Below are 16,132 nucleotides of genomic sequence, written 5' to 3' on the forward strand. Positions count from 1 at the left end.
GTCCAGCTCTGGGGCTGTACACATGCAGTAGCAAATATAACAGGCAGCATGTAATACTACTGGAACAAGTGCATACCCCCAAACAAGTGCACCACAGTGACAGCAACATACCAGTAAGCAAACTGAACACAACAGTATAATACTGTGACAGCAACCACATACCGTTTGCCACTCACACATTACCCCTACATATACTGTCCCAATCCACAGTGTACTGGGAATCTGGAGGTGTTACATGAGATGTCACAGTCATCCCCTACAAGCATATGGACCTGATAGACCACCAGCAGCTGTAGCAGCATGTAGAGTCACATAGGTAAAGGATGTATGGCACTCACACTCTAGCCCAAAAGTTCATAAACTCAAATGCAATGGAACAACTAGTCACCATCCCCACAAGAGGAGATAACATACTACATCTCATCATCACAAACATGGGGTCACAATGTTCAACACCGGAGGTATACCCTTCACTGGTGAGATCAGACCATAAACTAATCTCACTGTCCAGTCCACGCCCACCTGAGATAAAAAAGACCACAGTGAAGAATTTCTCAAAAGCCGACTTCACACTTCTAAAGGCTAGTGTGGTCTCTTTTAAGGCCCCCAAGACTGCGGAAACCATTACTCAAGCCACTGAATCACTTACAAATGCCTTCTACCAGCACCTACAGGACTGCATGGATCAGGCAATCCCAAACAAAACAAAGACTCTTTGTACCAAAGGCAAGCGTCCAGTTTGGTGGACCCCAGCCATAAACAAGCTCTACAACAAAAAGGAAGCTACTACAAGATAGAAAAAATCCTTAAAAGGAAAACACCCTTGATCATTATAAGTAAAAACTAAGATCTCTCATAAAATCATCCAAGGCAAATTTTGAGAGAAAAGTCGCTAAGGACTCAAAGGACAATCATAAGGCCTTCTTTAGCTATGTTAGAAACCTGGGAGGAAACTCCCAGATATGCTCAGAATTAGTTCAAAATGATGTAAAAATTACTGAACCTACAGACATTGCCAACATACTGGCTGAGAGGTTCAGTGCAAACTCCCCTCCCCAAAAGGTGAGATATCTATACCAGAGAATTATAGCCCCCCCAAACATCTTTAACGCTCAGGTGAGAACTGCTCTCTCCAAGGCAAAAAACACAGCATCCATGGGACCAGATGGTGTCCCCGGATGTGTGCTCCACGAACTCAATGAGGAATTAAACCCACAGTTAAGGCAGCTGTTTAATCTTAGCCTCATCTCAGGATACGTGCCTAAGGAGTGGCGTACGGCAACTCTGGTCCCACTTCACAAAGGCGGTGCCTCCACCGACCCGGGAAATTACCGTCCCATCAGCTTGACAAGCTTGATCTGCAAAGCTATGGAGAGGATCATAATGGAACTCATAAATAACGACATAGGAGACTTGCAGACTTTGGATCTGACCCAATTTGGCTTTGTCAAGGGCAGATCATGCCTTTTAAACCTGGTTGACTTTTTCGAAACAGTCACCAAGGCCATTGATGAGGGAAAGGCAGTCCACACAGCCTACCTCGACCTGGCAAAGGCTTTCGACACAATACCCCACTCAGGTATCATTGAAAAACTCATCAGCTTAAATGTAAACCCATACGTCACAAGATGGGTTGCAAATTGGCTAAGCGACAGAACCCACAGGGTCAGAGTTGCTGGCACCATGTCAGACTCAAAGCCTGTCACAAGTGGTGTCCCACAGGGCTCAGTCCTGGGCCCTCTCCTGTTTGGCATCTACCTTTCAGAAGTACAAGCAAACACAGGAGGATTATGGCTGACAAAATTTGCAGATGACTGCAAACTGGGCGCCATAGTTGAGAACACATCTGACACAGATATCCTTCAGGAGGGTCTTATAGAAACGGAAAACTGGTGCCAGAGCCATGGCCTAAAGTTAAACGCCAAAAAATGCATAGTCATACCCTTCGGGAAAAACAAGGTTACCCCTAGCTACCATATAGGCAACACACTAAGCACAGAAGAGGTTATCAGGGATCTGGGTACCCAGGTTGACAGTAACCTTTCATTTGACACTCACGTTGCCAAAGTAGTTAGGAAGACCTTCTACATTGCCCACCTGATCATGAAGGGATTCACATCTAGATCAAGGGAAGTCATCGTCCCCCTGTACTCATCACTCATCAGGCCAATGATTGAGTACAATGCCCCATTCGGAATGTATCTGACACGACACCTGCAGCAACTGGAAAGGCCCCAAAAGTTCCTCACCAAAAGGATAAAGGGTCTCAAAAATATGTCCTATGCTGCCCGACTGAAGGAACTTCAGCTCTATTCAGTCGCCACCCTGCTCAGAGGTGACCTGTGCCTGACATACAAGGCCATGTCCAACCCAGAATTGATGAACATGCTTCACCTCAAAAAATCTAGATCCCTCAGAACTACAAGGGCGGGAGACTTAAACCTTGACACGGTTATTAATGGGATGTGCTGGAGGGACAGATTCATCACCCAGAGACTCCCTATGCTGTGGAACAAAATCCCGGTACATGTGAGGCAGAGCACCTCTCTGGCTTTGTTCAAGAGAAATCTTGACCAATGGATGGGAGATCGCAGATATACCCCAGGGATAACCTCAGTGTCACTGCTTGACAGAGGCACAGCAAAATAATGAGCATAGTATCCTCTAAACTAAAGGGGTGGCGAAAGCCACAAAACTCTGGCTAGGCTTATAAATGCCCTTGGGCAGATAGCCTAGTATGAACCTATGAACCTATGAACAGCTGCTGCTCTCCCTACCCAGCCTAAAAAACATAAACACACAGCACTGCTATGCAACCATGTCAGTCTGTTCACAATGGCCAGACAGACATACTGTCATATGTACAGATTTCCACAGAATTACCTGGGTGCGGATGCATAACCTTGGCTACCACTACATACCATGGCCAGGAGTCTGCCAGGTCATTGTCATGCTAATGGGTGTGCATTTGGTAATTAATGATATACCATACCTCTGCACCTCATAGTGCAGGACATCTGGACAATGCATGGCATACGTATGGGACAGGGGGCTTGAAAGAGGGACATATCACATGTACTGGTGTTACAAACTGAGACAGTAGCTGCTGTTGCATGTGTTCTTGTAACATCACATCCCTAAAGGAAATGATGTGTGGAACACCAATGGATGACAACATGTACTGACTACAATCCTCACATGATCCTACGAACCCCACAAAAACGGATGTTTGTCGAGGAACAGACCAAGCATAATAGGCAAACATCTGGCCAGACTGTGGACGACATGCCAGTTGAGAGTTATGTCAGAGGCATATCACTGTCAGATGTCAAGTCACCCAGTAAATGCATGTCCAGACAAACCCTGTCAATGTAACAACCCACTATGTGTACAACAACGTTAATGACATACAAGCTGTATGAAACTCTGGAGCATTGTCCCCCATGTTGCTGGGCTGTCTCCACATGTCCTGTCCTGTGAGGTAATTCCACCTACTGTATGTGAAACTGTAGCCCCCACACCTCTGTATTTGTCCTCTGCACAGGCAGGTAAATGGGAAAGCCCACACGAAGGGCATACCATATGGTGGAACTAGCAGCTGTGTCCAGGCCCACAACACAATACTATGTGGGAACCTACATAGCTGTGTGGCCTTAGCAATACCCGACAGGATAACATCAACCCCCTCAAGGTAGGCTGAATGCTTGTAGTGGACAGCAGCAATGCACAAACCACAGACATGGTCCCTAGATTGGCTGCACAGGCTAAATCAGAAGTACGCACCAACCTGGCATCAAGTCAGCCTTTGTCTGATCAAGCATATAAGGTCACAGGTGGAATACTGTAAGGCTAACTATAAGTACAAGCTGGACACATCCACCAAAGCCAATCACAAGGCCATCTTTACATATGTGTGCAATCTCTGAGGCCACATATCAGCCCACCCTGTAATTGTGGCCAATCAGGCCACATATACACACAACATAGCTATAGGCAACCTGCTGCAGATAGGTTTAAGGCAAACATCACCCCCCGGCTCAGTAGCACTATAGCTGGATATGCACAGCACCCACACCCCTCCCCTCATCACCAGTGAGCAGGTATATATTGCCTACTGAAAGGCAACATATATAGGTATCTATGGCACCTGATAACATCCCTGTCTGCATCCTACATGAACTCAGGTATGTGTACCCAGCAACATTGCACACCGTAGTCACAACAAGTCTTGGCACCTTCCACACCACATCCACATGGAAGATGGCCAATGTTATCCCTCGACACACACATGGATGAGGTGTACAGGAGTAAGAAATTAAGTAGGCCTCATTGGGGGGAATATGACACCTCAGGGCCAGCAGTGCAATGCATGCAGATACTCTGCTGATATGTTACAGGGTATGGTGTGTTTGTGAGTAGTGGCTACTGGTATTTAATGTAGATGTGCAGGTTCTGTATATATGTTTGCCAAATGTATGAGGTCCTGTGATGTGTCTCATATGTCTCCCAGGTGCAATGTCATATCAGCAAAGGTCAACATTCTCAGCAGCTCAGGTGCTTGGTGTGACATCTGGAAAGAGGAAGGAGGACAAGGAGACCTGGTGGTGGAATGAAAAAGTACAGGAGAGTATACAGAGAAAGAGGTTGGTGAAGAAGAAGTGGGATTGTCAAAGAGATGAAGAAAGTAGACAAGAGCATAAGGAGATGAGGTGCATGTCAAAGAGAGAGGTGGCAAAGGCTAAGGATAAGGCATATGAAGAGTTGTATAAAAGGTTGGACACTAAGAGGGAGAAAAGGACCTGTACCGATTGGCTAGACAGAGGGACCGAGCTAGGAAAGATGTGCAGCAGGTAAAGGTGGTAAAGAATAATGAGGGAAACATACTCACAAGTGAGGAGAGTGTGTTGAGCAGATGGAAAGAGTACTTTGAGTGGCTGATGAATGAAGAGAATGAGAGGGAGAGAAGGTTGGATGATGTACGGATAGTGAATCATGAAGTGCAGTGGATTTGCAAGGAGGAAGTAAGGATAGCTATGAAGAGGATGAAGAACGGAAAGGCTGTTGGTCCAGATGACATACCTGTGGAAGCATGGAGGTGTGTAGGTGAAATGGCAGTGGAGGTTTTAACTAGATTGTTTAATGAAATCTTGGAAAGTTAGAGGGTGCCTGAGGAATGGAGAAAAAGTGTTTTGGTACCGATTTTTAAGAATAAGGGTGATGTGCAAAGCTGCAGTAACTACAGAGGGATTAGACTGATCAGTCACAGCATGAAGTTATGGAAAAGAGTAGTGGAAGCTAGGTTAAGAAGGGATGTGATGATTAGTGATCAGCAGTATGGTTTCATGCCAGGAAAGAGCACTACAGATGCAATGTTTGATCTGAGAGTGTTGATGGAGAAGTACAGAGAAGGTCAGAAGGAGTTGCATTGTGTCTTTGTGGGTTTAGAGAAAGCATATGATAGGGTGCCTAGAGAGGAGTTGTGGTATTGTATGAGGAAGTTGGGAGTGTCAGAGAAGTATGTAAGAGTGATACAGGATATGTACAATGGTAGTGTGACAGCGGTGAGGTCTGCTGTGGGAGTAATGGATGCGTTTAAGGTGGAGGTGAGATTACATCAAGGATCAGCTCTGAGCCCTTTCTTATTTGCAATGGTGATGGACAGGGTGACAGACGAGATCAGACAGGAGTCCCCGTGGACTATGATGTTTGCAGATGACATTGTGATCTGTAGTGAGAGTAGGGAACAGGTGGAGGAGACCCTGGAGAGGTGGAGATATGCTCTAGAGAGAAGAGGAATGAAGGTCAGTAGGACCAAGACAGAATATATGTGTGTGAATGAGAGGGAGGATAGAGGAATGGTGAGGATGCAAGGAGTAGAGGTGGTGAAGATGAATGAGTTTAAGTACGTGGGATCAACAGTTCAGAGTAATGGTGAGTGTGGAAGAGAGGTGAAGAAGAGAGTACAGGCAGGATGGAGTGGGTGGAGAAGAGTGTCAGGAGTGATTTGTGACAGATGAGTACCAGTAAGAATGAAGGGGAAGGTCTACAAGAGCGTAGTGAGACCAGCTATGTTATATGAGTTGGAGACAGTGGCATTGACAAAAAGGCAGGAGTCAAGATCAAGAGCTTGACGTGGCAGAGTTGAAGATGTTAAGATTTGCACTGGGTGTGACAAGGATGGACAGGATTAGGAATAAGTATATTAGAGGGTCAGCCCAGGTTGGAAGGTTTGGAGACAAAGCCAGAGAGGCAAGATTACATTGGTTTGGACATGTGCTGAGGAGGGATGCAGAGTATATTGGGAAAAAGATGCTAAGGATGAAGCTGCCAGGTAACAGGAAAAGATGAAGGCCTAAGATAAGATTTATGGATGTGGTGAGAGAGGACATGCAGGTGGTTGGTGTGACAGAGCAAGATGCAGAGGACAGAAAGAAATGGAAACAGTTGATCTGCTGTGGTGACCCCTAACAGGAGTAGCCAAAAGAATAAGAACTGAATTTTGTTTGTCTAAGTATCGCATTGAATGAAACCTCAGTTCATCAAATATGTGTATTTGCTAAACCTAATAATCATTAGGTTAGAGTTGTGGTCTGTTCTGTGGTTGGAGAGGGGTAGGGTTAGTATGGGCTTATAGTTAGGTTCGCACTTATGGTTATAGTTAGTGTTGAGGTTTAAGAAAAATGTTACGTTTAGGTTTTGGACTTGTTCTTGGTTAAAGGATTTGGGTTACGTTTAACGGTAGCACTGGGATTATGGATAGGGTTAAATTTAGGGTTAGAATGAAAAAGTTATTTACCTTTTCTGAAAGTGGTGGAGTTGTGTGTCTCAGAAGAAATTATGTTTTAGTTATATTTTAGTTATGCACAAGTTTTATTGCTATGCCTTTACACTAAACTGCTTTTCATGTATATTTTTGAGTGTTTTTTGACTAACACAATACTGTAGTCTCCAGTGGTGTCTTCAGTGAGCTATTTTGAAAGTGGAGATGAACATCAGAATTCTGCTGATAAGCGCATGCATTTTTATTCAATCACCTTTTCTGGTCCTATTTGAGAAGTCAGATTGAAACACAGTTGTTAGATAAAGGGTGCAGCAATCTTGATTTACGTTTGTTATAAATATAATTACTTAATAAAGGTAACTATGGAGACGATGAATACAATATTTGACTCAAGGAATATTACCATAAAAGTAAATTCACTTTGCCATAATATGTTTAGAGTGCAAACTCTTTCTAAAGCATAGTAGTTTAAAGTGTTCACATCTTGTGTCAGACACTTTACCCAATTTATACTTCCATTTCAATAAAAAGTTTTAAAGAAAAATGTATATTTCACAGTTTAGTACCAGCTACTTAGAAATATTTAGATAATTATTGTTTTCCATCTTGAAAGTCAGAACGAAATAACAGATAAATCTTTTATGTAGTGTTGAAGAATAACTGATTACATGACATTCAGTTATATAAATGAACAATAACTGATTAACATTAATCATTCTTTCAGTTGAAAATGACATTCACATAATGACTCTTTATATCATACAATTTGTTCAAGAAAATCATGTGACATACACAAGACTATTGTAAACTAAAATAGTCTGGTATTAAGTATGAGACACCCTTATGAATAAATAAAGTATAAATGTATTTTATACATCTTAAACACACTTTATCAACTATAACCTTAACATCATATGCTCGTGTTAAAATGCAATCTAAAATTTATATATAAAAATGTACTTTCTCATTTTCTATACTGTTACTGCCAAATAACTCTTGTGTGCGGTGTGCTTTAAATGAGACAGAATCAGATGTGATGCTGACAACAGTTTTATGCATATTAAGAACTCCTCCAACAAGTCTAAATGCTTTTGACATGATATTATTTCATTGATCCATATAGACATATGTGCAAGCAATGTATTTAAATGCTATAATTTTTAACCCTTTTGCAGCTACATGATGCTCCTGAATTAAACAGCCAATGCATCTCAGGAAAATGCACTTGGTATCTGATCTCCACCCTATATTAGGGTCTCAGACCTCAAATAAACACAGCATTTCAAAAGTAGGACACCCAAAGGGAAGATAGTAATAAATAATAATTTATGTCAGCTGTTCTTGGCAAATGATATGAATTTGTTGTTGCTATAGAAGTCTCTTTCATGTTGACAAAGCTATCAGACCATTTTCTCTTCAAATTCTCTTAACAAGATTTCTCTGCCATGAGCACAATGTTAGATATCCTCCAGTCCATTTTGATAGCAGCATTATGCTCTATGCTCATTATTCTTATTTTATGCAAATATTACCTTACTCAAAAAAAAATTTCTATGGCTTTTAGTTTGCTGTCAGTTTAGTATCTAACTTGCTCAGAACCAAGATCATCTGTGCAGCATATAGACATTTTGGCTATGGAAGAAAATCTGATCATGAATTTAAAAAGTAAATGATCATTCAGAAGGTTTATCTAGTAAAATAATAGTCTGACTTAATTTCAAATATGTTTTTAAAGTATAGTGCTTAACTTTATGTTAATCTACATTTATGTGATAATGCCATCAGACAGTTAAGGTAAAATGTCAGCTGCCAGGAAATGAAAAGCATATGTTTTTAGCCTAAGATGCTAGATACAAGACAAGCATATAAACTAAATTTATGCTGAATAATTAAACACACAAAAGAACAAACAGACAAATAAATAAATTATTAAATAATTAGATATAAAACTAAGCATTGCCAATATATTGTGATATGGTGGAAATAATTATATATATATATATATATATATATATATATATATATATATATATAAGCATTACTTATGGCTTGTAGATGTGGTAATAATAGGTTCATTTCTTGCTGACATCATTATGTGATTGTATTCATGGCTGACTTTTACTGTGCTATGTGCCATTGTAAATGTAATGTCTGCTAAATTTGCTTTGTGAATCATTTTGAAACATATCAAACATTTGAAATAGTCACACAGTGGGAGATGTATTCAGATTTTTGGATTAATGAATTTTGTTTTTATAAACATTTTAATACCTTCTCGAACATCCTTATTTCTCAGTGTATAAATAACTGGATTTAGTGCAGGAGCAAATACAGAGAAGAAAATAGTACCGAGTGCATGGACTTCATCAGAAACTTCTGCTCCATATGAAGAAAAACTAATAACAATTGACATATAGTATATGCTGACAACTGTCAAATGAGAGCTGCAAGTAGAAAATGTCTTCTTGCGTCCTGTTGTGGATCTAATTTGTAAAACAGTTCTAATTATATTTATGTATGAAAATATCACAAGTGCAAATGGTGTGGAAACAAGCACTACAATAATTGACATTGCCCAAATAATAAGTGGGGTGATATCTGCACAAGATAATCTGGCAATAACAAAATGATCACAAAAGCAATGATTAATTTGGCTCGGTCCACTGTAGGGAAACTGAGCGGTAAAAATAGAAAGTGATACAATCACTGTGCAAGCCACTGCAAAACTGGAAAATGCTGTTAGTATATTAAATCTGTTATTCATAATGGAAAAGTATTGTAGTGGGTTGCATATTGCCACATAGCGGTCATAAGCCATTACCATAAGAAGGAAGCACTCAAATAACCCCATGGTATGCGATAGGCACATTTGTACAAAACATGCTGTAAATGATATAGTGTTGGCATTGATTAGGAACAATGCTAACATTTTTGGAATTATTGAAGTGGTAAATATTAGGTCTAAAACAGCCAGGTTGCAAAGAAAAAAGTACATGGGCTTGTGTAATTTCTGATCTGTTACAACAGCAATTAGTATGGAAATATTTCCTCCAAGTATTACTATGTAGATGACTAGAAATATGATGAATAAAACTGGTTGATAGCCATGGAGATATGGAAATCCAACAAGAATAAACTCTGTGACTTGATCAATACTGCTGTTACATCTCACCATTGTCCAAGTAGCATTAATATCTGAAAAAAATAGAATCATTAATTTGTAAGAGAACTCAAGATGTCTTGTATTAAGCATATATTGTGTTAAGCATATATCATCTGCAAAGTTATTAAGGCACCCAAAATATTTTGCTAAATATTTCTAAAAGCTTAACTGATGTCATTGTGATGGATAATGCTTGACATTTTTTTGTCTACAAGCACTAAATCACAGTCGTATAAGTCCTCTTTTTTATTGTTTTAATTTTTGTTTTAGATAGGGAATGGATGAATCTTGACTTTGTCAGTAATACACAAAGATAAATGCATCTATGTTGACAATGGCTAGTGGCAGGGAAGGCATTTTAGTCTACTGCTGTGATAATTTAAACTATTAGTTGATATTCTTTCTTTACAGTGTAATACAAGACAGAGAAGAACATTCCAATGTGAAACTTTGTTTGCCCACACCCTTCATGTGGCCCTAGATACATGTCAGTGCTTGGAGGTTCTGAATGAAATGGGAAGCAGGGACTATCAACACATCTGCTTACCACTACAACAGCTGAACACTATCTACTGAGAAACTCAGCCATTATTACAACATAATTTTCCATCACCTTACAATCTACCCTAGTACAAAATAGGAGAAAAGGCAGCAGCATCCCACCTAAAGGCCAGCTTAACACAAATGTATTGCTTAATGCATAGCAATGTGACTTTATAGAATACCACAGCACATCTACTGCCTTAATCAATCTGTAATTTGTTTTTTAAAAAAGTAAAGAGAAACATGCTTTTACTGCAACACAGTTTACACATGTCTCTATGATCCGATATCACATACTGAATTACAGAGGCAACTCAAAGCCATCTGCCTGACTTACTCCCCTCTAAAATGGTTCCTTGCTTACTTACAACACTGCACAGGAAAGATACAAATGCACAACTGCCCTACAAAGCCTCCTAACTCCCTCTTCATAGCTCACTTGAACATACGAAGTGTTAATAATAAAGTGACTCACCTTTATGCCCTACTGGATGTACATAACTTTGACATTCTATGCCTAACTGAAACATGGTTAAAACCAACAACCCAAGACTATGAAATCACCCCTCCAGGATATAGTATTTTAAGAGTGGATTGCCTTAACAAAAAAGGAGGGGATGTAGCCTTAATATACAAAGCAGGGCTTCAATTTACACTACTGGATACTTACCCACCATCCGATACCAATACTGAAATTCTTATCACTAAGCTACAACTAAATAGTTGTAAGGCCATCAACATTATATGCTCATATCTTCCTCAAGGTAATAACATCACCTCCCTAGAAAATATCCTTAGCTGGCTTTCCACTAACTATCTACAAGAAACCATTCTGCTAGGTGACTTTAATATAGACTGGAATACCTGTAATTCCGAGAACCCAACCAACCACATAAACCTACATGGCTTCTCCCAAACTATCACCTCACCCACTCGTATCTGTAAACCTACCAACAAAGAAACCACCCTAGGTTGATTCTAATAAATACTCAGTCCCCAACATATACATCAGGCATCATGCCAGATGACATTAGTGATCACTCACTAACTTATATAATTCGACAAAAGAGTAATATTCCCTGCCCTACAACTTATAGAACAACTCGCTCCAATAAACATTTTAACCCCAAACACTTCCAAAATGAACTAAATGTATGCAACTGGTCACCCGTAAAACACCTCCAACTGGAGGAAGCAGTGGCATACTTCAACTCTAAGTTCCTAGAAATCTTGGACTACCATGCCCCTTCCTGTACTCTTAGAATCAGCACCAAAACTGCTCCATGGCTTACAAAGGAAACTAAGCAAAACATTCTATTAAGAAACAAATGTTGGGCCAAATGGCGAACTTCTAAAGACCCATCTGATCATTTAAAATTTAAACAACTTTGACATTCTACTAAAGCATCAATATTATTAGGTAAAAGAGACTTCTGCTTTCAACTTCAACAGACCAATCAGCACAGACCACAAACATTCTGATCAGGTATCAATAGACTCCTTCATCCAGGCAACTCTAAGACACCAATCCCATCTGGAATTACCCATGAGACTCCCAAACAAATTGCTGATTCCTTTAATATCTTCTTTACTGAAACTATCCAGTCACTTGCTAACTCACTACCCCCTGTATCCTCTTATTTGCCCTCCTCCTCAATGAACTCACTGCCTACCTTCCAACTCCAACCTGTGGCTACATCCCTCATCTGTACCCTCCTTCAAAAACTCAAACCCTCTACCCCCTCTGCTGACCTCTTACCTGCCAAATATCTTCAAATAGCAGCTAAAGTTATTGCTTACCTATCTCTATCCTAATAAATAGAACCATAACAGAAGGTACCATCTCATCTAGCTGGAAAGTCTCACATATAATACCCCTACACAAAGGCGGCAACTCAACTGAACTAACTTTTGTCCAATTGCCCTATTCTCTCCTATAGCTAAAATCATGGAAAAATGCATCCACCATCAACTATTAGACCACTTTCTCCAAAATAGCCTATTAGCTAGCTCTCAGCATGGCTTTCAACCTTTCCATAGCACCACTACTACTGCCCTCCTATCATTTACTGACCACATTAACAAAAACCGTAATAATAACACCCTGTTGTCTGCTATCTTTATTGATCTTTCAAAAGCATTTGACATGGTTAACCATCAACTACTGTTGAATTTTCATAACTCCCTCTCATTTGATACTCAAGCACTACAGTGGTTCAAGTCCTAATTAGATAACAGGCAACAGGCAGTGCTTTTGGATAACACTCTATCCTCCCACCTTCCTGTCTCCCTTGGTGTACCCAAGGTTCTATTTTGGGCCCTCTTCTATTCTCAGTCTTTATAAACGATCTATGTATTAGTATCCCCCAAGCTATATCCATTCAATACACAGATGACTCCACATTAATATCCTCAGCTACAGGGGCTTATGGACTGCAGTCCCTCACCCAAAATGTCTTCGAGCTAGTAGAATAATGTTTTTACAGCGTTGTCTCCTCCTTAACCCTAAAAAGACTAAACTACTGCTGTTTACTCCTACACAAAAGTCCACCCCATTTGCCCTCACTATCAAATCTAAAAATGACATAGTTATATCTCCTGATACTACTACTAAACTCTTAGGAGTAACTTTTGACCACAGCCTTAACAATGATACTCATATCAACACAACAATAAAATCAGTTAACCGAAAACTAGGCTCCCTCTATAAAATTAAATCCTTCCTTACTCCCATTGCTAGAACTACTATTGCCCACACCCACCTTATCTCAACTCTCTTTTATGCCTCTCCTATATATACACATCTATCTAAAAGCAGCCTCAACAAGCTGGCAATCTCCTACAATAATATTGCCAGATTTGCTACCAGCTCCCCTTTCAGAACCCACCACTGCCAAAATCTGAATCAACTGGGCTGGCTGGAATTGCATAATCAAATTCTATTTCACCAACTGATTATTACCCATAAAATCCTTTATAAACCAGGTAACACACCAATTCTCACAAGTCTAATCAGCCCATATAAAAATCTTACAAACCTCTGCTCAGCAAATAAACTACTGGTATCTAGACAAAAACCCAACAATAAAACTGGAGATTCCCTTTTTCTCTCACACTGTGGGTAAAACCTGGAGCCTACTTCCCAGTGAACTCACATCTCTTTCTTCAACTACACTATTTAAAAAGAAACTCAAATTATACCTTACAACCCACTGGCTATGTCCCTGTACTAACCCTGACTAAGATTTTTTCTCGTCCTGGTATCCTATGCTATAGCACCATTTACTACTCACTTTATAGCCACTTTAAGACCCCTACATTCTAAGTTGGACCTATTGTACCCAGGAAAAACTGTATGGACATCTCTCTGTCTTATTTATGAGCTACTGCCCCTCAACTAATTTGCCCTATTCTGTTTATAACTAGTCTGTTATCCTGTGCCTTACTCATAACTTTGATTTGGGAATCCCCTACATTCTTCTTAATACTTTTTTCTTCTTGCAGTGTTTGGTTTTAAAAAAAAAAAAAAAAAATTTCATCCAAAGGGTGGGGGGGACTTCATCTTATTTGTTCTATTTTTACCTATCATGCATGCTAAAGTTACCATGTAACACCTGTTTTGTCTGACAAATAATCTGTAACTGTAGTTAAATGTTCTGTTTGTTAGTGTGTTTTATGGGGAGCTTTTCTCCCCAGACCTCTACTGAAAATGGACATATATCCAGTTAGACTAGCCCGGACAACAAATGTAAAATAAAATAAATAAATAAATAAATACACTGTTCGTATGGCATTTCCTTTTTTGCCTTGTTCTACAGATTCTTGTAAAACTGTCTGGCCTCCTCCACATTGGCATGTGTTGCTGGCTTGCCTTTGAGTCTGACTGAGGTAATTCTGTCATTTTTGCTTTGCAAACAAGCATTAATGTTGGTACCATTTGTTGATTATAATGATTATAAGTAATAAGCCATTCCTTGTGCAACATTCTTGTCAACAATAAAAGACCTGATAATTATCTGATGCATAATAACCTACTCAGTTAGTCCATTTTAGTAAAATAATCCATGATATATATATATATATATATATATATATATATATATATATATATATATATATATTTCATTTTTATTATGACATCTTTAAACGTGACATTTTCCATGATTCATAATTACTACAGCACAAGTTCCAGTGGTAACTAATTCTTTGAAAAATCAGAGTTTCCTTTCATCACTAAGCACATTTTCATTAAATGGACTTTCTCTCAGTTTTAATCCAACTATATCATAACCTCTAGTACCACTCCTGCTTGTCCTCTTTCATCCCTAGTAGTTTACTGAGCATATTCAGACCTGAGGAGCTTATCTTCATTTTGAAATGACTGGTAGTATTTATCTATAGTGTTTTCTTGGCAAAATATTGATATAGAGAGCCATTAACTTCTCCAATGGATCATCCCCGGGATTCATTAAGCTCGGCACAAGGACGGCGTTAGCCTTGCGCCGACCGTGCAGCATAGAGATGGCGCAGTAGCACCACATACATATTAATAAAGGCGTGCTGCCGTAATGGCCGTGTGCATAGTAAACATGCGTGAGTGCAGGGGGCGTGTCCAAGCACTGCATGGAGGCGTGAACATATCTGCTGCATACGTGCAACCTAAAATGCTGACTAGTACAGCCTGCCTCTAATAGTAATCACTCCTGTCAGTGTCTGTGGATACTGAAATGTATGCAAAGCATACAAGACAGTTTTGCGAACACCAAAATAAAAAGTAAACACAAAGGCACGTAGCTGAATATTGAGTCCCCGTCCCTCGAACAAATGACATTTAAAACCCCGTGCCTGTATTCCATGGTAGTGTCGATAGTTATACCAAGTGGAAGTGAAATGCATCATGTTAGCGCGCTGCCAATTGCTAAGCCTAGCCCAATGGTTAGGGTTACCAGCTGTCCCACATTGTGAGGGACAGTCCCCCTCTGGGCAGTTGTGTCCATACCAGAACCATTATAAATGTCAAATGTCCTGCGATTGTAGGACATAATTATGTCCCATATTTTATGTAAAGTCCCATACAATACTTATTTCCATATGTAAAATACCTAAATGTTACAAGAAACAGAATAAGCAAGTAAACGAAACAGAATAAGCAACTAAACTGCTACAACAATAAGCTTATATTTAGGCATAAAACTAAATTACTATCCTTTGTAATGACTGTGGGTATGTGTCGGCCTGTAAAATCTGATGTGTGTCCCGAAAATGTCCCATCCTGGTCATATGAAAAGGTGGCAACCCTACTAATGGTCAGAGCATTCGCCCAATATTTGCCCATTCACGGTCCAAGTCGTCCTTGTCAGGACGGCACAAAGATGAATGGGTATTACCCGGGTCTACCTACCATGTCGTGAAAGATAAGTATTTGCGTATACCTATGTGTGAAGTATAGCATGCGGATGATCAGAAATGCTAGGGTAGTCCTCACAACCATATTGGTACCAGAGATATGTAGTGTACGCAATGTGTTCTGTTGACTGTGCCATGGGCCAGCAACCAGAGAAGGGATGTATGATGTCTGTGGAATATGGGGGTGGGGTGTGACGGGTAATGTAATAATTTGCCAAGGGAAGACTGGGTTGGATGCA

The 16,132-nt window shown here is 39.9% G+C and overlaps 1 protein-coding gene across 1 annotated transcript; it reads right to left on the reverse strand.

Moving 5' to 3' along the window:
• Positions 1-5,711: 5,711 nt before the first annotated feature.
• Positions 5,712-9,956, reverse strand: LOC122803185 (olfactory receptor 2AT4-like; the record flags this gene model as incomplete). Its single annotated transcript, XM_044072797.1, has 2 exons — positions 9,045-9,956; positions 5,712-5,720 (listed from the first exon to the last, which is right to left on the reverse strand). Coding segments are annotated over exons 1-2 (921 nt in total), but the record flags the coding sequence as incomplete, so codon positions are not given.
• Between the last annotated feature and the right edge of the window lie 6,176 nt (positions 9,957-16,132).

The sequence above is a fragment of the Protopterus annectens genome, chromosome 5.part1 (assembly GCF_019279795.1).
Source record: "Protopterus annectens isolate FY-2018-M chromosome 5.part1, PAN1.0, whole genome shotgun sequence".
Lineage (NCBI taxonomy): Eukaryota > Metazoa > Chordata > Ceratodontiformes > Protopteridae > Protopterus > Protopterus annectens.